Source organism: Trichogramma pretiosum, unplaced genomic scaffold (genome assembly GCF_000599845.2).
Source record: "Trichogramma pretiosum strain Unisexual culture from Peru unplaced genomic scaffold, Tpre_2.0 scaffold29, whole genome shotgun sequence".
Lineage (NCBI taxonomy): Eukaryota > Metazoa > Arthropoda > Insecta > Hymenoptera > Trichogrammatidae > Trichogramma > Trichogramma pretiosum.
The window spans coordinates 798740-823180 of record NW_019641669.1 but is presented as its reverse complement, the minus strand read 5'-3'; the positions used below and the strand labels follow the sequence as shown (position 1 = coordinate 823180).

Sequence of the window (24441 nt, the reverse complement as noted above, 5' to 3'; positions counted from 1 at the left end):
CGGGTATACATGACGGGTAAAGGGACGAGGTCACGGTGGGTGGCAGGCAGGCAGGCAGGCAGCGCAGGCAGCCTGTCAGGCGAGCGCAGTACGAGGGAGTGAGAGCGAGAGAGAGAACGAGAGAGGCCGTCGAGGCGCTTGCGCCGAGGCCGTTGCTCCTAGAGGCGCCCCGAGAGCGCAGTCGACGCCAGTACGTCGGGCTGTAGCCCAGTGTTCACGTCTACTGTGTGTGTCGGCGTCTCGATCGCGTTTTACAATATATGTATACGTTATATACGCACATCATTACATTGGCGCGCAACGTCTATGTGATGCTCTCGCCTCGCCCACATTTCCATTGAAAAATCTGCCTGTCGAGAGTTGCAGAAATTGTTGCACTGGGCCGTCGTAGGTATATCGAAGTGTTTTTGTAGACAACGAGAAGGTCGAAGCTCGGTGAAGAAGCTCGGCAGGATTACGTTGGGAGGTTAAGGCAGAAAAAATGCATCTTACAGCTGGCCTGATGATCTATGACTAGTGGTGCCTTGCCGGATAAGTGACCCAGTATCTGAATTACCGCACGTGCGTGTGTGCTATAAGTGAGTGAGAGTGTGTTGTTGCTGTTCTTACCTGTTGTTTTGCAGTTATTGTTGTTGTTAAATTGTTATTGTTATAATTTGAGTGCGACGTGTTTTTTTTATCAGTCTGAATGGAAAAAAAATAATAATGAGAACCAAGAGTGATTAGATAAATTCAACGAGTTACGAAGGCAGCGAGTGTCGTCGGACAGATTGTAACCGGGCTGAACTCTACCAAGTGTTTTTCTCTCAGTTCTCTCTATGTGTCACCACGAGTAGTAGCAGCAGCTGCAGGATGCGCAAAAAGCTCGTAGCCTCGCAAGCTTCCACTTGTTCGCCGTCTCGGTCTCTCTCTCTCTCTCTCCCCCGTCAAAGTGATTAACTAACTGGGCAAACCAATTAGGCCAATCAGTGCTACATTGAGTGAAGAAGAGAGAGGAATATATAGAAAGAGAGTAGAGCTTTAAAGGATGGCAAGAAATGCTGGTTAGGGAACACAGCTGGAACGACGGGCGACTACGACGAAACAGCAGCAGTAATAGTACGCGACGACTGGACCAGCTACCCGAGGATTAACTGAGATAGCAGTAGCAGTAGTAGATAGCGATATAAAGCTCACACACGAGGGGCTACGTAAAACGATGAAAAGGATAAAGTCGAGCGCGAGCTGGCCAACACGGAGGACGACGCTCGACGACGAAGACGACGCACGCAGAGCGCAGCACGATTGATTCGAGTCATCGTCGTGCGTGCCCGTGAACGTGCGTTCCGCATAAAAGTAGAAGAGGATGGGCAACCACCGGCTCTTGGCCTATCTCTGGCTGCTGCTAGGGGCGATGATGGCTCAGCTGGATCGGCGCGGCGCCAAGGCCGAGCTCAGCTCGCGCATAGTGCGCACCCAGTACGGCGAGCTGTCGGGTGTGATCGTCACCCTGGGCCGCAGCCTCGAGAGCGTCGAGGTGTTTCGCGGCGTGCCGTACGCCTCGCCGCCGACCGGCAACCTCAGGTTCATGCCGCCCGTCAGTTCGGCGCGCTGGCACGGGGTGCGCGTCGCCGACAAGTTCAGCCCGGTCTGCCCGCAGAGACTGCCCAGCTTGACCGAGAAGATGCCCAAGGGCCGAGCCGAGTACTTGAAGAGGCTTCTGCCCTACCTCAAGAATCAGAGCGAGGACTGCCTGTATCTCAACATCTACGCTCCTGTGCAAGGTACGTGTACATAGTGTGGCTTTTTGCTCGAGTCTTTGCTTTTGAGATTTGCGCCGCCGAGCCGGTGAGCGAGCGAGAGATATATTGCATAATGCATCCCTCGGCCTAAGATCTCTCCTGCCTGATCGGTTGGAAGAGGGAAAAATGCAAGCAATAAGCTCACCGCGGAGCTTCTAAGATGCTTGTGCGCGCAAGGTACTGGTATAGGCTTAGACTCCCACGCAGTGAATGTATGCGCGATATGGCCTCGCGCCCACCTACCTGTCTGCAACCAGCCAGCCAGTCAGCCAGCTAGCTAGCCTGACTGACTGCCTGCCTGCCTCATGCTTGTCTATCTGACAGTCAAGGGTTTAGCGTGGTTTCTCAAATCGATTTCTCCTTTCTTTGCCGCTTCATTGCGCGCCACAACTGGTACGGAAAATTAATCGCAAAATGCGCACCTGCGGCGGTGGCTGCGGCAGCTCGCTCTCGCATCCGAGAATCTCGAGCAGTTTTCTTACGTTTTAATCGCTACGCGAGGCGCACTACTGCGATCGCAAAGGAATTTCATCCTCTTTCTTTCTGCAATCAGATTTATCCGAGCAGCTCGCATTACAAAATAATGTGAGTATATCGTCGAGTGCGATCATCATTTACAAGGAACCGGTTCGCATATATCTCTTTCTCGTAGGGTAAAAACATTAAATTTTGCCGGTTTGAAGAGTTCGTCCAGATTAACACTTGAGAATGTGGAGGTTTTAAAGCCATGGGCTCGAACGATCTAGTTGAATTCTTAAGCGGCTTTCTCTCTCAAGTGGAAATTCCTTGCAGTGGTAGGGATATGAGGAAGAGAAAAAGTCTAGCTTGGGTTAGTGGGAGTGAAAGAGAGATGAAGGCTGTGAAAACTTTATTATCGGTGTTCGGGAAAATTTTCCACGAAAACTGTTTGTTATGATTATATGCGTAAGTTCGTTGAATTTTGATGAATGAACTTTATTCCCTGGGCAAATTTGTTCTATTATTACTTTGCCGATTCAATGTTTGGCTCAATTTGCAATCTCTAATCTAATATTTTTATGAATGTGCCTCTAACTCCCCCTCTCTCTAGCTCAACTCGTTTGAATATTGTATGCGTCGAAATATGATGATCCTTTTTTTTTATTTATTAGCAGTATAATATGATTTTAAATTATTGAGCCGCGACGATGTGCACTTTCCGCGAAACGAATACAAAAACACAGTGATAGAGTCGGTATTAGGTCAGACGCTTTGTAAATAAAGCACTGCGTGCGCGTGTATGTGCACTCTGCAATATAACGTTTCGATCAGTAACACCGACGCGACAGCACATATACATACGTAAACGGATAAAAGAAATAGATATTTTCCAAACGCCGGGGTCGGCATCAGTATGTCGGATGTAGCAATGAGCATTACACCGACAAAAAGGTCGAGCGTCGAACACATAAACATTAGAGTGCCCATTATTTTATTTTTATAATTATTCTGTTTGTTCTATTGGTTCTCTTAGATTGCTTCAATATATTATGAAATGTCATGAAATCCATAACTCTGAGGTAGATAAGTTGTTGAAAAAAAGAGATTGTATTTTAAAGCATTTAAGGAGGCTGTAGCGATATTGAAAAAATCTTTAGACCGGAGTGAAATTTTAACCGCTGATAGTTCATGAAATGACAAGATTTTTGGTAAAAAAAATTGGGGGTTTCCTTGCAAATTTGGGAAATAATGAAATTCAAAGTTTTGGCTATTTAACATTGAATCAAATGGTAAGTGGCAGTTGTTAGTGTACTATGAGCTCAAATCTCTTTACAAGTTAATGAAATTAACATATGTTATAGGAAATGTCATTAGCTTTCGAATGATGTAATTATAAATGGAGGTTTCCAGGCAAATAAAAAAGGTATTAAGAGTCCAACACATTTTCCCTATGTTCTGCCATGCTAACACTGTGCGCTGCGTAACGCATATAGCCTTGCGCATGTAGCCACCTTGCATCGCTACAGTCTCCTTAAACGGTAGCAAGAATTACTCCTAAATCTTTCCGAATTAGTCAAAATTTTATGACATACTAAAGCATTCTGAGGGAAAAAGTAAAAATTAAAAAAAATGAAAAAATAAATTAAGGTACACGCTAACATACAAATATGCGTTCTGTAAACCTGCGCGGAGCCGTGAATGATGTAGAGCAGCAGTCGTATGGCAGTGGTATAGAAGGCGGTATAGTGCGCCAGTATTATGGCTTGTATAGGAGTAATAGTAGTAGCGAGTCGAACATAGATGACTCGTCAAAGGGGCAAACGCCTTTGTCAACGTCAAACGCACGCACCAAACCGTCGCTCTCTCTCTCTCTCTCTCTTTCCCTTGTAAAACGAAAGAGAGAGGGAGGCAGAGAAGGTACAATGTATGTGTGCATGCTTTTTCAGACTCACGCGCGCCCGCCCCGCTCACTCATCACACACGCCATATGATGATCTTCGTGATGCCTTTGAAAAGGCTACAATTGTGATTTTGCTACTTTTTTTTAACGTTGCCCCACGTCGTCGTAAAGCTCCCTCGCTCCTTTGATCTAGACCTTGACACTTTTTCTATTTTTAATATCTATATGCGAGCGTAAATGAAAAAGGAAAGGAGCGCCCGCGTATCTGAAACTCGGTGTGACGTGCGATATTTGCTTGATTTGAACGAAGAATTTTTTCCAAGTATATAAGCTTGATCAAGCGTATCAGTGAAACTCCGTGCTTGCTTCTATAATATAACTTTTCGAACTTGCATCCACGTATTGCTCGTGAACTGCGCACGTGTGTCTATCCTATACACACACACACACACACACACACACACACACGTGCGCGCGCGCGCAAGAGTAGGTAATTATTATTATCAAACTCCGGGGTTAGGTGGAGCAAGGGGAGTAGTCGAGCTTGCTGGTCAAACTCTCGTCTGCGTGGTGTACGTAAACAGATCGATTGACGCCGGGCCGTGGCCACGGCGAGCGTCGTACTTTGGCCTGCTCCTATAATATACGTGCAGCGGGGGCATTAGCATACAAACAACGCAGCGCAGTGAGCTCGCGCCCACACATCCACACATACACGCACTGCAAGTATATATCTCGGGGCCTGGTGAAATTTCAATCGTTGTCGCTCCGCACGCACAAAACAAAAGCTTTACTACGTAGTGCGTGTACGCCGTCGTGCTTTGGGGAATAGAAATTTGCTGCTGAGATGGATCGATTAAAAGCTTAATTGCCTTTGTTGCTGTTATACAGTCGTTGTCGTCGTTGTCGCCGTCGTTGCTGCTACTGCTGGCGCTGTCGCTCTTGTTGTTGTTGTTATCGTTGTTGTAGTCGCTGTGCCACTGCGCTGCGCACTGGTAATCCTTGTTATTATTATTGTCGTTACTACTTGCGTGCGCTCGGGTGTGTGTTGGTATATTACGCATGCGTGCGTGATACAGGCTAGGCGCGCGCGCTACAGTGCTAGCTGCTGCTGCTGCGGTGACAGACCATGATTTCGAAACTCCATTTACAATACCTCATTGTTTCATTGGGATTTGATGCAATTGTGCAGCCCGAGCTATGCTATGCTGTGTAGCTGCAGGTACTCGAGCTGCTGCTATATTCGATTTGCTCGCAGTCCGTACCTACGCTTTGATTATTGACACGCACTCGCGTGAATCGATTTTTACCTAGCGATGTATAATATAATGAATTCATAAAGTATTCGCTCGAAGTTCATGTATATCACGAGTTGAACAGTAAACGATCTAAAGCGTCATGTGTACCAAATAAAGAGAACACGATGCCAACGACTCGGACGATTGAAGCTGTCACGTTAAAAAATGGTGGATAAGGCGATGTACGTACGTGTATTATATGCAAGCTCGAGGCAAATTTTTAGTCTATAAAAATTTTCCCTCTCACCCTCTTACTATCTCTTTCTTTCTCTTCAATATTTCCTTCGCGAGCTTGCAGCAGCACTACTAGCCACTCGCGTGTAATATACCAGAAAATGAGGTTGCAGCTTTGGCAGCAAAGACCTTTTTTGCTCTTTCTTCACCACACACTCACTCTCTTTTCGGGCTAGTCTATATCCCTCTGTCAGGCTGCCTAGTGTACGCTTCTTTACTCGCGTCAGGCCATGTCAATTTTAGGATTTATCGCATGATCTACGAGCCGAGCCGTGTGAGCTCGCGCACGCGTTACGTTACGTGTGTGTGCATGTGTCAGAGCTGTTGCTGCTGCGCCGTGCAAGCTCGTGCACACGCTCTGCACCACCGAGTATGTATATGCACGTACACGTATATATTTGTGCAGTGTGCAGGGTATATATATAACTATTTTTAAAGAGGCTATCGAGAGTCGAGGCTATATAGCGTGCGACAGAACGCGACTGAATTTTGTAAAGATGAATGCCACACTGCAGAGCTGCATCGCGCATGTATGCGTACATACATATCGTGTGCTTGCGCTGGTTATAAGACTGTGGGCGCGCGGGTGTTTGCTCCGGGAGCTGGTGTGTGCATGCACGGCACGATGCAATCCGCAAAAGCATTTAATGACACCGCACAGTGGGTATACACAACGCGCGCGCGGGTATATGTATATGCATGGCAGTAGTAGCAGCAGCAGCAGCAGCAGCTTTTTACGATTTTCGGAAACGCGACACGCTTTACGATCCGTTGGTCGCTAGCGCGCGCGCGTATATACTACTATCCACGTACACACACTCGCATTTGTGCCGCAGCTTCTATAAATCCAATGCTTATATCAGTTCGGCTTCGTGCATGTTGGGACAAAAACGAGAGTTGCTGCTGCTGCTGCAGAGAGAGCTTTTCACGCCAGGCCCCGCTATTCAAATGAAGTACTTGCCACGCCGCTACCGCTACCACTACCACGCTGCCGTACCTTGGTTTTCGAATCGAGTCCTTGCGCAACATAGTACACATACACATACGCTCCTCTATTACACAACTCGGTATCGACAGATATTTACGTATTGCGGTACTATCGCGAGGTAACTGATAAAAAAATAAAACTGGAAAAAAGGGAGAATCATGTCCTCGCGCACTTCCTTTGCCATTGAATCTTTCACGTCAGCGATAGTGACCTATTTTCAATTCGCGCTCACGTGTGCAGTCCGACACAATATTTAATCAGAGCTCGAGCCCGCGCACAAGCTTACATTTACAACGAGTATAATTATTTACAAGCCTTTATATACGAGGAATTCATTCATTTCGTTACACCAACATCCCCCGTGCGCACGTGATAATTTACAATGTTGGCGTTCGAATGGATTTCGATTTTTCTCTCAGAGCGCGCCTCGTGCAGCAGCACCATCCTGCTGCTGGCATCATCTCGTCTGTGTGTTGCGCAGCAGCTATCGCTCGCTCGCGCGCAAATTTGGTGCATTCCTGAGCATAATGATATAAAAGCTCGGGAGCACGTGCTTAACTCGAGCAACCAACAGCGTGCGTTTATCGGCGAAATTCCTTTCTCTCTCGTTACAGACGTTAAAACGCGCGCTCGCAGCACAGCAGCCATGCTAGCGAACTCATATATTTGTGTGTGTAGCTGCCTCGAGCGCCAGTAATGAGCACACACATATACACACGTGTATGCGCGGCTATTGCAAAAAATCCATCCGGCGATTTATGGCTCGGCGTTGCACGTACATATAAAGTAACACTATCCCTACCCTCTAACTCTCGGCCCCACGAGCGCCACCATTGAAACGGGGCCCTGAGAAATTAATGGCTCTTTTTCGCGTATACGATTATACTCTTTGTTCGAGGCCCTGTACTCACATTTTGAGAGCACACAATGACGTTAGAATTATTATTCGCGCTATATATGTAGGGGAAAATAATACGCAGGTATTTCGCCGGGGAAAACAAGAGAGTACGAGAGAGAGAGAGAGAAAGAGAGAGGGAGCCAAGGTTGGTGGTGGTGGAGGGTGAGAGGTTGAAAGATTTTTTTCCTGTCGACGTATACACCAGCTACTGTACACCCTCCACAGTATAGATGTAGAGAAGCAAAGTAAGAAAAAAAAGGAACGGGCGCTCTTGCGAGGAAATATCGCTGCGCGGAGAGTAGGTTTTCATTCTTTTTAAGCACTGTTGAAGTTCCTTCTCTCTCCGGGAATGTCTGACTGTACGGCTCGCGATAGAAAAGCTCGGAAACAGGGTCATCGTTCACGTGGCACGGACGCACTGCCTCGCTTCGCGTAACGCGCGCGCGAGAGCTCGCGCTGCTGCTACTACTACTAGTACGTACTACCTACTACCCATGGCTTTTCAAGTTCGTTTCTCTTTTTCGCTAACTGCACACTCCTCTGTCTCTCTTTTTCTCTCTCTTCCCACTTTTTCTCTATATCCCTGTCTGCCTCTCTCTCTTTCTCTCTTTCTTTCTCGTGATGCAGTGCGCGAGGCTCGAGTACGTTCAATGCGAGCTTATCGTTATCGCTGTGCGAGCAGTGCTAAAAAGAGAGTCACCTTCTCGAGCCTCGAAGAAATGGCTGTGTCATTCTTGTGTGCTTTATTCCAGGCGGGCTTTTTTGCCAACTTAATAATTGCAACTTAAAAAATTCCCATTATGAGTCTTCCAATATACTTCTTTTAATAATCAAGTTTCAATAATCAAGTTTCAATAGAAATATCAAAGGATAAAGGCGCGCTGGTAATTTATTTACGAGCTTCATTAACGAAAAGCTCGGCGTGTAAGCCGCTGAAAGTTCGTCAAACAATTTCCACCATATACTTTGCAGTCCCAATCGACAGGCTTCTTAATGCACACGGGTCGAAGGGAGAGAGAGAGAAAGAGTGGAGGGGGAAAAAAGAGGTTGCTATGTATAGAAACAGCGCCTGGAGAAGAGAGGCATTTATCACATCCACTTGAGAGTCCATTCGTATTTCACCCTCGACAAACTCTTTGAATCAACTTTTAGCCAAGTATAAAAAACCGTCGAACTACGTACTTTGGGTTCTTTTATTTTGTTCTGTTTTTTTTCACTGAGGCAAGCATATAATTGGCGGAATCGCTTCTCTCTCTCTCGTTCTCGCAGCACACGACCGAAAATTATATGCGTACGAGAGTGAGATACTTCCTTCTTTTTTTCTGCTCAAATCAATTTTTACACCAAATCAACCGTCTGCTGTCAACGATACTTTGCGAAAAGTTTGTTTTTAAATTTCATCCAGTACGTCCTGTATATATATAGATTTCTTTTGGCAAGGCAAACTTTAATCCCTGGAGAGAGAGCAAAAAAGCTCGATCTTTTATTTAACTTTGAAATCTAGATTTAAACAGCAGCCGTGGAAAAGAATACCACGGAGAAAAAAGTCGATCCCAGTACTTTTCAAGCTGTTCATCTTTCAGTTAAATTTATTTTAGAGCAGGGCATTATTAAAAATCGTATCTTCTGCGAGCTTCGGGATCGATGGCACAATTGCGCACAGATATTTATAAACTACCTTTGCCTCATCGAGTTTATTCGCATGTTTACGCGCGGCGCAAAGTACGTCAAAATATTGAAAGGACACGGATCGAATTCTTAGCGTGTGATTGTTACTCCGAATTCAACTGGATTCGATCGTTCTATCCTTTTTTTTGACTCGCTGCATTTATTCATATCAACCTATGGTAAACCAAAAGCGGCATAGAAAACTGACCGATGGCAGCAGCGTGGTGACCAAATGCGTGCTCTATCGTGTACACGCCGTGGATGACGGAATATTCATAGATTTTTTTATTTTCTATTTTCACCTACGATAAAAATAAAAGATGCGGTGAAAAGCGTCATGATCGGAGCTATATTGTTTTTTTTCTTTTTTTTTCTTTTAATTTAAACGAGATTAATTCAAGGATTCGCAACGCGAGAGGATGCCCGCTCAAGCGTATAAACGAGCTGGCACGCAATCGAAAATTATTCAAAATCGTGCAGAATGCGCCCTTGTACTCACGCATGATTCACTTTTGCGTTTTTAATCCTGCTTCAAAGACACATAGGTGCGTGCTGAAGCTAAAAGAGAAAATCCGCGTGCGAGTGACCCAACCACGGCCCATCCGGCTTTGGGAGAATACGTTTATCTGTACATTTAAAGATTGATGCAATGGCTCTGCGCATGTATATATAGGTATAGGTCGATGCGATCGATGCTCTCTCTATCTCTCGAGAATTCATGGATTTCAATTCACGAATACAGTATTAATATAGTACAGTGTTAGTGCCTCAGTGCGGACTTTTACCGGTTCTTTGTGCATGTAGGCTGCAGCCACTCCGAACTATTTTCTCTTTTGCATAGATTATTTCTTGGACAGCTATAGGGGGATCGTCAAAACGACGCGCAACTTGCTTTGTATCCGTCGGATCATCGAGCTTTAACAGGTTTTTATTTCATTTTTTATATCGAGTAGAAATTTCTAATAAGTAGTCTGGCCACACGTTCTGCACGTGTACGCACACAGAAAATCACAGATACACATAGCCAGACTCGTGCATCGCATGAAATATACAATGATATCGTAACAAAAGATATAATAATTGTGCCAAGAGCAGAAAGAAAAAGCATTTGGCTCTGCGAAAGACATTCGGATACGGATACAGCTTATTTGTTTCCTGCTTCCTTTTCTCAGCGAGCGCACATTTCATATTCCATTTCTTTCTCGCCGTTCGCTCGCTCGGCTAGCTCATAGAACTATTTCTCTCTCTCTTTCTCTCTTGCTCTCCTTCTCGCTCTCATTCGGTAGCATAGCAGCATAGCAGCATTGCAGCAGCAGCTTCATTCCATGGTAATTACGCGCTCTGCACCGGACATTTCGATTTCTCGCTGCACACCTCTCTCCGCCCTCGTAACCCTTTTCTCTCTCTCTCTCTCTTCCTCCCCCTCTCCCTCTCTTACAATTTCTCGAGGCGCGGGCTGGTCCAGCGATTCCAATAATGCTCCATCACGTACTGCTATCAAGCCAGATCAGCCTCCGAGTCTCGGGCCATATAACATATAGATATATATATGCGCGGCTCGTTCACCGCTGAGCTGAGAAATAGACCTTTGTATTATGCTATGTAGTCATGTATAGTGTGCGAGCTCGTCTCAAGATGAGCTAGGAAGAGGCGCGCGTATTTGCACGTACTTCAGCGTCGGTCCGAGTTATAAATCGATTCGCCGCACGGTAATAAACGTTCCGCTGATATTGATTCCATTTTAGGATTTGATAAAGCGCGGCAATTTCGCACGTATAATGTTCTGCGCGCGCGTTAAGATGCAGCAGTCTCTTGAGACTTATTCGCGCACATAGATGTATATGTATTGTAAATTCAGTCTGATAATTTAAGTGAAGTTTAGATATACTAAATGAGATTTTTTTTGCCACTTGCAAGTTTTCTCCGTCTGTTGACATAATCAACAAGCTCTTTGACAACTCCTTGACAAAAGAAATTGAACACGTTTGATAATGATAAATCTTATTACGAAATGAATTTTGGCCCATTAATCATTATATTTATTCATAAAAACATAAAACTATAAATAATTTGTGTGTGCATGTATAAATCAACACAGAGAGGTCATGAGCTCTGAGCAATAGTTCCTCGTGGTACTCACCACACCAGAAGAGAGCGATTCTTAGATCGGTCGAGCACCGGCCAATTCGCGAAGTAATTATCGACGCACCTAAGTGCACAACACTTACGATCATCAATTGCTTGATTTTTACGGGTTGAATCGATATCCAATGCGTCTGAAGTAGTTCCACTTCGATAAAATATGAGCCACGCGCATAAGCGTGTTGCGAAAGCTTATTGCGGACGAGCAAAAAAAAAATACGCACGATTTTTATATTATAGACCTCTTCCGATGTCTACAGAAACGGGTCATGATTTGCGCGCGCCCCAGCATACAGCTTTGATCGAACTCTCATCACCCTTAGCCGCCCTTTTTCCATACATACCCTTTCGACGATGCTGCACGCGCGAGCGCTAACTGCGATAAAATGAATTGGAGCTGCCTCATAAATATGAACGAGTTTCGCTACATCGCGTGAGTATAATTGCCCCAGTTATCCGCCTCAGGAGAGTGAGTGAGCGTACGGCGAGCGAGAGAGGGAGAAAGTATAGAGCTGCTACTTGTTAGGGCATATTAAATACAAAACGAATTCCTGCTCGAGCGCAAAACCTTATATTATTACGTGTCCGTACGACGCCCGAGCAATCTCGACCGAACCTGTTAAAAAGAAATAAGCTAAATGCTGTTATTGCTGGGCGTGGAAAATGCCTTTTATACAATCAAGAAAGATGCCTATCTTGACGCGCGAGTCGACAGTGCGATATATATTATATAATATTCGTATAAAGAATTTTGTTAGTTGTCGCACTATATGTAGCTGCTGCTATCTGCAGAGTACTCATGGTTAATTATTGCGATTCTCAGCTTGTATAACTTTTTCAAAATCGAATTTTTAATTCAAACGAACATTTATTGGTAGCGTAAAAGCACTTGCAAAGGTTTAAAATCAAGACTTCCAATACTAAAGCTTCTCCTTTATGAGTTCTCCTCCACCGTCTTTATAATTATATATTATACTGCTCCACGGTCGTTGAACTTTTCGTTAAAAAAAAAGGGAAAAAACATTATAGACAGCATTAGCATACTTACTCATTATCCGAAAATAGCTCGTTCAGAATATTATGTTATACAACATTCGTCTACTCATCGTTCGCACGATACTCCACTCTGAATTTAACAATAGCCCATTATCATCTATTTTACTCCTCCTCTGCCGCTCGCTCGCTCGCGCACTAGTTTTCTCTCCCTTTCGCTCTTTCGTTATATACGCTACTTTACCACTCTTATTCTCTCTCCCTCTCTCTCTCTCTCTCTCTGCTTCCTCTCTTTTCTTTTCAACAATAAAAACACATAAAAGTCCATTATATGCTTTATCTGACACACCGAAATCGAATTATGCAAAGAAAAAAGCATAATAAGAACGAGAATCCGTTCAGCAAAGTTGAGCGCGACTAGTTGCAATAAGCTCGCGAGTTTTCCCCTATTAATTATAACAGCCTTGTGTGTATGCTACGGTATCGTGAATGGCCCGGCTCTAGATATGTATGTATGTTCAAGCGACGCGAGAAAAAAAGTAAATCTGCTTTTGCTGTTGTTGCTGCAGCGCATCTAGGTCAGAATCAATTACGCGTCTCATTATTCGTGTATGTGTATTCGCATCCATGTATGTTTGTGTGTGTAGCCTAAGAGAGCAGAAGCAGAGACCATCCATTGAAATTTGCCGGTTTATAAATGCACGTCGGACGGAAGGTAAATTTTACACCAGCCATATGCACGCGGTTGCGGAGGGGCCAGTGAAGAGAGCCAGAGAGAGAAAAAGAGAGATAAAATAAGCGCGGCGCACACCTGCAGCTGCGCGCATGATGCAGAAATTGCCAACGCAAATTGAACGAGCGATAATTGCGTTGTCGATATTTTTCTGATGCCTTCTGATTGGACTTTTGTGTGTGAAGCTAGCATCGTTTTTGTGTATATGCATATTTAAATTGATGCGGATATACGCGCGCGCGCGAGCGCGAGGGAGCGTGCATGTGTGACTGTAAAATTCACTTTTGTTCTCGCGCCGCGAGCCTGTTTTCTATTATTGCCAATGTACGCACGCGCTTGGATCGCGGCAGAAATGTGCGTAAATCACTTTTAAATATTTTTCATTTTTTAAATTTCGCTCTTTTATTCCCTTACCTATCCCCTCGTTTCTCTTATTTCTCGATTGAAGAGGCCACTTGTGTCTTTTAATCATCGACTATAACGCTGAACAATAGGGCTGTGAGGCGGAGTAGCTCTGAGAGAACGAGGGTAAAAGTTGCCGATATTAAACGTATAATAATGACAACAAAACTTTTTATCGCATTTTCTCATCCATAAAGCTCGAGCCAAATACGACTGAGGTATTTCTTTTGAAGACAGGAGTAGCTGCTGCTCTGGGCAGCTTTACGAGAGCGCACACTATATAAAACGCGATTCTTTCATAAATATAATTAACCATCTTTTGTATACACTTGATGATAAACACAAACGAGTGGAAATAAAATTGAAAAAAAGTAGAAGAAGAAGAAGAGTTAACCTCGTATAAAATATTTCGTCGTCGTTATGAAAACTAACGGGCGCCTACGACAATAATGAAAAGCATGAAACGATGTGCGAATACGACACATAGCCCCGGTGTATTATACGCTCACTCTCCATCGTGATGGAGTATCCACTTGAGACATAAATCCTGCTAGCAGGCAGGCAGTCAGGCAGGCAGGCAAGCAGGAGCCTTTTGCACACAGTTTGCCACGTCGCAGTAGCACCAGCAGTAGCAGTATAGCAGCTCGTGCGTGTGCAGTAGCAGCAGCAGCTTGAGCAACAAAATTTTTCAGCCGAGTCAAAAAGAAGAAGCGCCGCCACGAGCGCGCGAGCTGCGAACGCTATAATGTGAACGGGACGGAGAAAAAATATATATCCCGGTCGCCCGTGTGTATATCGCGCGTGCACGCCCTCGCGTAGCTCACACGTAGTGATACATTGCAGACTCGAGCTTAAACGTTTCTTCATATTTATGCGACAAATCCTCTTATGTGCCATTGCGTCGGCAAGAAGAAGGAGCGTCGTCGTAGCAGAAGAGGAGAAAAACGAGCCAACAGCGTGCTGCGTGACAATGCGCTCACGTGTAGCTAGGTACGTAGGTGTATGAGGAGCAAAAAAGAAGCAGGTTAAGACTGCGAGAGAAAGATAGCTGTGTGGTAGCAGCTGAGGAAGATTTCATCAACATTAGAGGTTTTTCTTTGCCATCCCAGTCGAGTGTGTGCAGATAAACTGGGAAAACAAGCGAGCACAAGCAAGTAGCTCATAAAAGTATCCGCGCGGCCGCAATCTTGACTCTCTCTCTCTCTCTCTCTCTTTCTCGTCTCCGGGTCGACTTTCATTTTTTTGCTCCTTCGCGAGCTCTTTTGCATACACAGCCACACAGGCCTATTACATTTCTGATAGATTCTCGAAAGGCTTTCCCTGGCAATTTTCGGGAACACAATAAGCCTGCACCTCGTCGCTGGTAGACAAAACGTGCACCGAGCTCCGAGCTACTGCGACGCAAAAAAAAGACTAGGAGAGCGAAGAACCTAGGTAAAACCTTAACTACTAAGATGAAGAAGCCGTTTCTTCTCAGAGAGGATGCACAGAGAAAGAGAGAATAAAAGCTCGAGAGCTTCGAACAAGAAGAGAAAGATTGAGACAGCATATAGTGCGTAGTACAAACGCACTACTGCAGGAATGTAATATCGAACAAAAGACTCTCGGGTTACATTTTTTTTCGAACTTTTGTGAAATTTCGCCGCACTATATACGTATATAAGATTATTATTAGGTAAGGTACAGGCACGTATAAATGCTTTCTCTCTCTCTCTCTCTCTCTCTCTCTCTCGCTCTGCCCGACGCCGAGCACCACCGCTATTCTACACTGCCCCTAGAACGGCCGCAATGAACCGATCGTTCGTCATCACGGCCTCACGGATCTTGAACGAGCTGCCTTTCGTGATCGATTTCACCGACATCACCTGTGACCACAGAGCCTCACTCTACGACCACTTTTTATCACTGGACAGAGCTGAATGGACCGACCGCTGCTTGGCGGAGGGTCTGGTACTTGTCCCTCCGGCACTGGAGCGCGGACTGCCCTCCTCCACTGAGAGAGCATGAAGAACTCGAAGAAATGTCTCATTATTAAATATATTCTATTGTAAAAAACTTTTTCTTCGCTTTACCAAATTATAAACTCAACTGTACATATTATCTATGTGGGCCACATGGGGTACTACCCCGAGGTCCGAATCAACAATAAAATCAAATCAAATCAAATCTCTCTCTCTCTCTTTCTCTTTCTCTCTGGCACGCGCGGGCGTGCGAGCTTGGTGAGCTTTCGAGCGCAATACATACGCACAGTATAATATTTATGCAAGAGTAACGATAATAATGACGATGGATAACGATGATGATATAGCAAGATAGAAAAGAGGCTGAAAATCAACGCAAGCACGAACTTTTATGTACAAGCTCCATATATATACGTGCACGCGGATATGTGCAGCTGCACACGCGTATAATAACTCTTCGAAAAATATTTCATGCTCGCATTACACATTTTCCGTTGGTGTATGTGCTATGGTATGTATACGCGTACAGCTGCTCGTTTAGCGGCATATATAATATGGCAGTTCGCAGCAGAGTCAGCAGCATGGAGGAACGGCACGAACAGGCGCGGGGGGTGCGAGCGCATATACTCGCTCCTTTTTTTTCTCTTAAAAATTTGATGGCCTGATCGCGTCATCGCGATACAATTTTTTTTGATTGGTCATTGGAACTTGTGTGGTGGCGCCATCTCCAATTGAGCACGAGTTTTTTAGATCATGATAACATGATAGCTTTTGAATCGTAGACAACTGGTTTGTGGAAGCTCGTTGAACGGTGATTAAATGTTGTAAATCGGTATACTTATGTGGTTGTAGAAGTCTACATTAGGTTCAAATATCTTGAAACAAATCTTTCATGTATCATTGATTACTACGATTGTGATAGTAAAATTTTCGCTGACCAAATCTTCTGGTTTAAAAATTTTTGGAGAAAATCATCTCCTTTTCTCTGCATACTCGCGCACGATAAAGAAATGTAAAAATATTAATGTATAAAAAGTATTTTATCAAAACTACCAGTGTAATTCTAAAAAACAAAACATATGTGTTACATTTTGATGAACGTGTGAAGGTTAGACATGTCACCGCTAGGTGGCATATAACGAAGATTGTAATTCCCATAAAGAAAATAGTTGAGTTTAGTAAATATGTATCACCACAAAAATACTAGTTGACATTTGGCCAAGCATCATTCGGCTCTTCTTTCAACCTGACGAATAATCGAAATTGATGAAGCGATCTTTTGAAAAGTATCATATCAAGCACTTAATAAGTTAAATTATATCCTTGCTGCTTTCCTTTCTTTCTTGGTTATATTCAAAAATTTTCTATCCTGATGATCCCAGAAAGTGAGCTGGCGAAGAATCTCTAGAATCAAAATAATTAATAAATTTCACTTGGGTACCGTATTTATGGCTGTTTATTATTTTGAATATTCAAATCAGATGGCCTTCCCATCAAACCGTCCGCATACCCTAAACTCTCCCACACTCGTATCGAGATGCCCCAGTAGAAAAAAAGAACCATACGTGTGTGGAAGCGCGAACGTTATATTATAAAGCTCACCACTTCTGGACACTTGGAACTTTTCAACGGGCACACGCGTGGCAGCGTAAAGAGCAGCAGCAACGGCAGCAGCAACAGCAGTCGCGAAATATGAGATGTCCAAGTGGAAGACGACTACTAGTAAGGCAAAAAAAAAATACTCGAGAAGCAGCAGCAGTAGTGGTAGTGTTACACGCATAGCGAGGTAGCCGCCCCTCTAATGTCTTTTTTCCCAGGGTTGAGACACACTCACGTATTCTAGAGCTGTGCATGCGGTCGCTCCAAACGACTCCATCCCACTCTATCTCTCTCTCGCTCTTTCTTTTTTCCTACGTCTTTCTCTCTCTTTCTCTCTTGCCCTCACTCACTCTTGAGCTAACTTTTTTTTCTCTCTCTAGCTCACGAGCTCGAGCTGTGCACGTGAAAATCCTTTTCTTTTGCCGCGGCTGCATGCAACTGCGCTGCGGCTTCATTAAGTGCGCAAGCTCCACGCGATCGTTCAACTGTGATATTATAATACCGAGTGATAATGATAACGAGCTCGAGCCATATCCGGGGAAATACTCGATTGTCCTGTACCCAAGCCTCGAAAGAGGCCGCGAAAATAAAAAAAGAAAGAGTAAGATTTTCACGCGTGTGCATGGCTGAACAGCTTGAATACGTGACCGAATTCGAAATGAAGCCGGGAGACCAGCCCCGATCGCATTGCACATATAGGGTATACATATAGTCGACCCCCTGACCGCGACGAGGCGCAGCTGTAGTTTAAGCTTCGCGCCAATAAACATCTATTGGAGAGTCGAATATTATTTAATCAGGAAAATGCAGGCTGTGCGGTGGTACGTATACGGCGCAGAGAGCAGAAATCGGCCTCTAACAGGCTGTTAAATATTCCAGGACATGTGCACACGAGTGTGTTTGTGTGGCTCGGGACGCTTTGCTGGTGATGGCCTCCTCTGCAGTTCCCTCTCTCTTTCTCTTTCCCTCTAGGCAGCATATAGACACATAACTGCAAGAAGCGTATAATAAATGAGCGTTATATACGTATCTACGTGCGCTTGCGCACGTATGAGTCTCTATATGTGTTAGTGTATAAGTGTGTGGGTAGGCAACGTATCCGCGGATGCATATAATTAAAGGCTTACGAGCCACAGGACTCGTATACTTTAATTTCCGGCCGCCTGGAAAATTCATTAGAATTCCTATATGTTAGCTCGCTAAATCTCTCTCTCTCTCTTTCTCTTCCACTGGTGATGCTGCTGCGCAGCTCATACCGAATATATATGTGTATATAAACACAGGCGCGAATACACGACGAAATTCTCCTCGGCTACTTTTACTCACAGCTCTTCCGCTCTCTCTCTCTCTTTTTCTCTCTTATATGATGTTGCTACTACTACTAGTGCTGCCGCTACGGCAGTTGATGCTGCACCAGCTATTGCTCTACTGCTGACTAAATTGAAATTTCAAAAAAGAGAAATTAAAGTTTGAAGCTACTTAAATTATATAACGTATAAGTACGAGTGTGCACTGTAATGCGTTCGTTTTTTACTTTGAGACTGGATTACACGCGTACTTATTTAGACGCAGCACGTAGTAGAGGAGCTGTGCACTTTATATTTATGAACGCGCGCGCGCGCGCGTGGTACTCTTCTTCAGGCCTATACTTGCGAAATAGGATCATCAAAGCTTTACGCGCACGTGCGAGGGAAAAATTCGAGCGTAAACGGTGTGGTACACTCCAGTAAAGCTAGAAACGATACAATTGCAATAGGCTTTGGTTCGAAGGGATGCTGTTACACTACATCAAACACCTTCGGATATATGTCCTCTCTAGGACGGATTTGAACGCGTGCTAACCCAATGTAACGCGGCAGCAGCCGCAAGGAAAGTGCGAGGCCAAAGCTCTAAGTTAGTGGTACAGATCGCTAGTACGTAGCACACTCCCGCACTCGATAGCCCCATACATACATCAAAGTACTCAACGCAGCAAAGCTGCACAAGAAGCTGCGATATTTGAAATAGTTGCAACGCGCTCGAACTGTTCGCTCTATGTGTTCACGTGCACGAGCTTGCGAGAGCTTCTGTGTAATTGCATCAGAGAACTTGCTAGCACCGATACGAGTAGCTGCGTGTGCGGGTACGAGTGCCCGCCGTGTGCTTGTGGAAGGTGTAGAGCAACGTACACGAGAGTGTACAGGTGTGCGTGTGCGTGTGCATGGCTTACGTAACATTTGTGGGCTTTGTATGCGCATAGTCTCGCCGCGTTGTCGAAAGACGTGCATATTCTTGTCTAACGCAAATGTTCTGCTCGAGAAGCCACGATTATTTTGCGCCGATTGATTGCGAGGATCACCAAGTATATACACTGAATTGTATACTATTCACTAGACGCCCGAAAACTTGATCGTTGCACCGCGATATCGAGCTTTTTTTTCTACTTTGACAAAAGTGAATTTCTAGGCGGGTCGGCAAAAACGATGCCAGAGGACTTTGTCCACAGGATATTGTCTCTGATCCGTAAAAAATATCCGGGGCAAAGTAGCGCTCGAGCAAAACTAAGTGGGTGGGTGTGTGTATGTGTGCGCTACAGTGTGACCAAGAACTGCTCGGGACTTTGCAGTGACTATGCGTCTTTAAGAGGAAATCTTGATTTCCCTTGGGTGGATAAGAGACTGGATTTATGCGTATACGCACTCGAGGATCGTTTTAATGATCGCGCACGAACAAAGTGTTTACTTCTAGCAGATATAGCAAGCGATGTATTAAACGTATATATGTTTACGTAATTTATAGCACATTTGGTTTTTTTTTTGTTAATTCAAGCTATAATTGCTTGCGGTAGCAGCGTATAACTCCATTGATATATAATAGAGCCTACCAAACGTTTTCAAAGTAATACGTACACACATGCTCACTTTTTTTTCTCTTAAAAAATGTGTTTCAATCTTATAATCAGGATATTAGGAATACTAGGATTGTTGCGGACCAGTGATCGCAGGTCAGTCAAGCCAGCGTTTCTTCGGTAAATGTTTATCAAAGACTCACGTTTTTTAATTCAAGTTCGGTGCGCTCGCGTTACCACGAGGATGAAGGAGACGTGCGCGTTAATTTTTTTTTCGGATGGCTGGTAGAAAAGTTATCTAGTCAATTATATGTACCTATGTGTTGTTAAGATGAATAAAAAATTTTTTCAAATCATTTTTCTTTAATTAATTTGAATATTTTTTTATAACTTCTTCCTTTTAACTCATGTTTCCCGTATTCACTTGGTTTATTAAAAAATCACCCTCAAATATCTACAAAAGCCTTCGTGAATGGTTTTCTTAGTAAGTTCGGTGGTGATGCCGGCGAGGACAAACTGAGCTTCAGCTTGTGCGAACCACACAGTAGGTTTATCTAACCAAAAAGTCGGTAGACGAACAGAAACACAATGGACTTGAGGAGCACCAAAGCCGGCGACACCAAGGTTGTACTGCAGAAAATGTTGCTGTTGTTGAGGCGCTACTAGACCTCCTGCAGCTTATACTCCTCCTGCTGCGTTATCCAATGCTCGCTGTTGTTCGAGATGCTGCTGCTCGAGACGTTGTTGGTCGAGACGTTGTTGCTCAATCTGCTGTTGCTGACAGATGATTGAGTAAGATTCAGCATTAATACGAATGTATGCGCTGGAAGTAACGATACCTCGTCAAAGGTCCAGTTCACCAATCTATCCTCGGTGCAGAAAGACTCACGCAGTTCACTATATACATGTATGGAGTCCCCAGCGACTCGAGCGCTCGATATAATATTATATACATCCATACGCAGAGACGTGAGCAAAATGATAATGGCCCAAGAGCGGCACGGCGCATATCCGAAGATTATAGCGAGTATTAGTTTGATGCCTGCGCATGAAGCTCGCTTGGCTGCTACTGCTCCGACTCGAGCATCCTTCATTGATCTAAGTGTATACGTCTAGTAAAACTACTCAAAACTAAAATGCAGTATCGATAAGCAATTTCGGCTGCCGAGTCTTGACTCATATATATATAAGCCGCGGCTTTAGAGAGATAAAACAACTTTTCCCTCGCTCTGCAGCAGCAGCGGCAGCCGCTCTAAACACAAATAAGCCGAGAGAAGAAATTACCACGATAAAAGTCGTTAAAAACACTTTTGCCGCCTCGAATGAGATAGGACGCGCTCGAGCTATGCTGCCGCTGCAGTTGAATGCTGCTGCACACACACACACACACACACACACACACACACACACACACATACACACCCAAACGCACACAGAGCTAGCACATAGGATATTCCGCTCTCGTATATTTTTCCTTTGGACGTTGGGAAATAAGGGGGGTGGGACAAATCTCTGTTTAATAGCTGCGGGATTTAATGCCTCCGTTCTCGCCGCGAATCACATGGCAGCCGTGTGCGTAGCCGCGCCGTCGTCGTCGTAGTTTGCTTCGCGGCGAAAGTCGTGCTCTCACACTAATTTCTTTGACACACGCTGGATGAGCGTTCACGTACATCTGTGTGGGCTTTCTGCGTATGTGTGTGTGTAAGCCGCACTCAACATCTATTCTACGCTAATAAGTTATAGTCGCGCGCGCATATAGCCGTCCGAAAGGTGATTAATGGACCGCCGCTGCCTCGTCGACGTCGCACTTTCGGCGCTTTCGGAGCTCTTCACTTTGCCTCCAGCGGCGGCGCAGGACAAGTAATTAAATTGTGATTCGTTTATTGCCGAACTTTAAATAATTTCAGCCGAGGCTTCTTTGCTCCGAGCTCTGCATTCTAAACTGCACTTGCGAGTGGTGGATGTGGGCTGTATGCAATAGTGAGTATACCGAGTGAAAAGCTTGGGCGAGATGAAAAGAGTCGCGGCAAACCAGCGTGGGCCATTGTGCGACGATCGACCGATCGTTGCGAATTCGAGCTCGCTGGGAAAGTCAATCGAGTAGTTCGTACGTTCGTCCGAGCTCTTCTCTCACTGCGATCGCTTGTCGATTAATTAAGCCTTGACCGCAATTGCGAGAGAAGATTCAAGCTCTCTTACTCTCTATCTCTCTTTCGCGCGCGCGAATGCATAGAGCGACTGTACGGAGCGCAGTCGTGTCGCCCCCGAGTGTGCTGTTTTCAGACTTTTGAGGCGCAGATGGTAATGTGGCTTTGGTTGCTCGAGAGTTGCCACTGCCGCCGCCGCCGCTGCTGCTGCTGCTGCTGCTGCTTCTATAGCTACTGCACGAACTTTCGCGAAAATTAGCAGCCACTGCTGCACACAGCTAGCTCCAAGCCGCTGGTCTTATCCGCTGCGCACTTTTATACCAGACCTGGGAAACACGTGTTATGAGGGTCGTTGTCGCTACTCCCCCGCCACATCCTCCCTCCGGTCGAGAGCGAGCAAATAAATCAAATGGCGTATGGTATTTTTGAAACAAATTGCTTCGAACAATCCGAAGCTATTTAAACTTTTAGACCCCGAAAAGTAGCGATAACGTTTGTACGAATCAGTAGGTGGTCGACATCACACACACACACACACACACACTGCACACACACACACACACACACACACACACACACANCAGCCGACGCAAGCTGTATGCCCACGTCGTCGACTCCATACTCCTGTATGGAGCCCCCATCTGGAGCACAGCAGCGCAAAAGCGAGCCTACTTACGCCAGGCGGAGTCAGCCCACCGACGAGCCTGCCTGCGTGTGATCGGAGGCCGGCCGCATGTCTCCTACGAGGCCACATATGTCCTTGCCGGCATACCACCGCTGGCCCTCCTTGCGGACGAGCGAGCGCGACTCTACGGCCGACGCCGAGAGAACGCAGGGGACGAGGAACGCCTGGCAACGCTAAGCAAGTGGCAGGAAGCATGGGACCGGTCGACGAAGGCCCGATGGACGCATCGACTGATCCCAAACATCAGGGTGTGGATCGAGAGGAGGCACGGAGAGCTGAACTACCACCTCACGCAGCTCTTGACCGGGCACGGCTTCTTCAAACACCATAGCCGACGCTACGACCACAATCAAAGCGCGCAATGCCCGGTCTGCCCCTCATCCATCGAGAACGCGGAGCATGTGTTTTACCAATGCCCGAGGTTCAGCGAGGAAAGAGAGAGTCTACACTCCCTGCTCCACGAGGTCATGACGCCGGAGAACACCACCAGGCTCATGCTCGCGAGCGAGCCGAACTGGCTCGCGGTTGCTTCCTTCGCCTGCTCAGTCGTAATAAGACTGAGAGACGAAGGAATGGACAGAAGGTGATGACCGGACGATGCGGCTGGAAGAAGACGCCACCGCATCCAAGCCCCCAAGAAGCGCAAAACGCCAACCCCTCCATCCCCGTGAAGTAATGCCTAACGGCGGTTTCCGCGGGGATGGAACAAAGGGAAAAATAGACGTGGATGTACCTACATACTCTATGTAAACTAATCTGTTATTTTCTTTCTTCTGCTACATTACTACTTAATGTAAACTCCTTTTTCTCTTTCTTCTAAATAAATCACCGTTATACATCCAAAAAAAAAAAAAAAAAAAAAAAAAAAAAAAAAAAAAAAAAAAAAAAAAAAAAACACACACACACACACACACACACACGAAGGGCCACTGGCTGCAGAGTTCACTCTGCCCACGTCCAAAAAAAAAAAAAAAACACACACACACACATACACGACCACTCGAGACTGCTCTCTGTGTGCAGTTGAGCCGAACTTCTATCAAAGCTCGGTGTCGACGAAACGAAAGCAAGAGGGAAAAAAAGAAAGAAAGAAAAAAGAAGGGTGAGATAATCGAAAAAGAGAAACACACACAGAGTCAGAGCAAGTGTGAGCGCGTTGCATTGCTCCGTTGCTCGACGAGATCGCGTAGACAAGGAGAAAATTCAATGGATCACGCTCGTGTATATAGCTGGCGCTCGTGGCTGACGCTCGTTGGCGCGTTACAAGCCGAGTGCTTCCCTGTCTCTCTCTTTCTCGCGTACATACAGCTCGACGAGTCTTCGGACACACCGCAAAACGCTACTTGACCTAATTCGTGCGAGCGCGCGCGAAACTCGTCGGCGACGACGACGACGACGAGAGCCTCGAGCAAAGCCATATACACTAGCTGATGGAATTCGAGCAGAAGAGCAGCTCTCACAAACACGTTATACTTTTTTGCTACCCTTACTTTCTCTACTACCCCTTTACGTGTTCGCGTCGCAATTCTCGGGAGCGAGCTCTCGTTGATTCGTTTTCGCGTTTATATATGGTAGTCGCTTGCTGCTCGTCTGTGTATGTAGTTGCTAAACAGAGTAGTAGTATCAAACTTTTCATATAGAAACGTTGCGTTCGTTTAATTTTCCGAAAATCAAGAGATCTTTCTGCTCGTGCTTCTACGTACATACGTATGAAGCAAAAAATATG

The 24441-nt window shown here is 45.3% G+C and overlaps 1 protein-coding gene across 1 annotated transcript; it reads left to right on the top strand.

Moving 5' to 3' along the window:
- The first annotated feature begins 1345 nt into the window (after positions 1-1345).
- LOC111693992 (liver carboxylesterase-like) lies at positions 1346-23302 on the top strand. Its single transcript, XM_023460381.1, has 2 exons — positions 1346-1763; positions 22683-23302. Exons 1-2 carry the CDS (start codon positions 1346-1348, stop codon positions 23300-23302), a joined length of 1038 nt encoding a protein of 345 aa, XP_023316149.1.
- The last annotated feature ends 1139 nt before the right edge of the window (positions 23303-24441 follow it).

What these genes read in the sequence shown, in the direction of transcription:
- LOC111693992 (XM_023460381.1), top strand. Translation starts at nt 1,346, where the DNA reads ATGGGCAACCACCGGCTCTTGGCCTATCTCTGGCTGCTGCTAGGGGCG. An exon ending in CATCTACGCTCCTGTGCAAG is followed by an intron (nt 1,764 to 22,682) that starts GTACGTGTACAT and finishes TCTGGAGCACAG; the next exon opens with CAGCGCAAAAGCGAGCCTAC.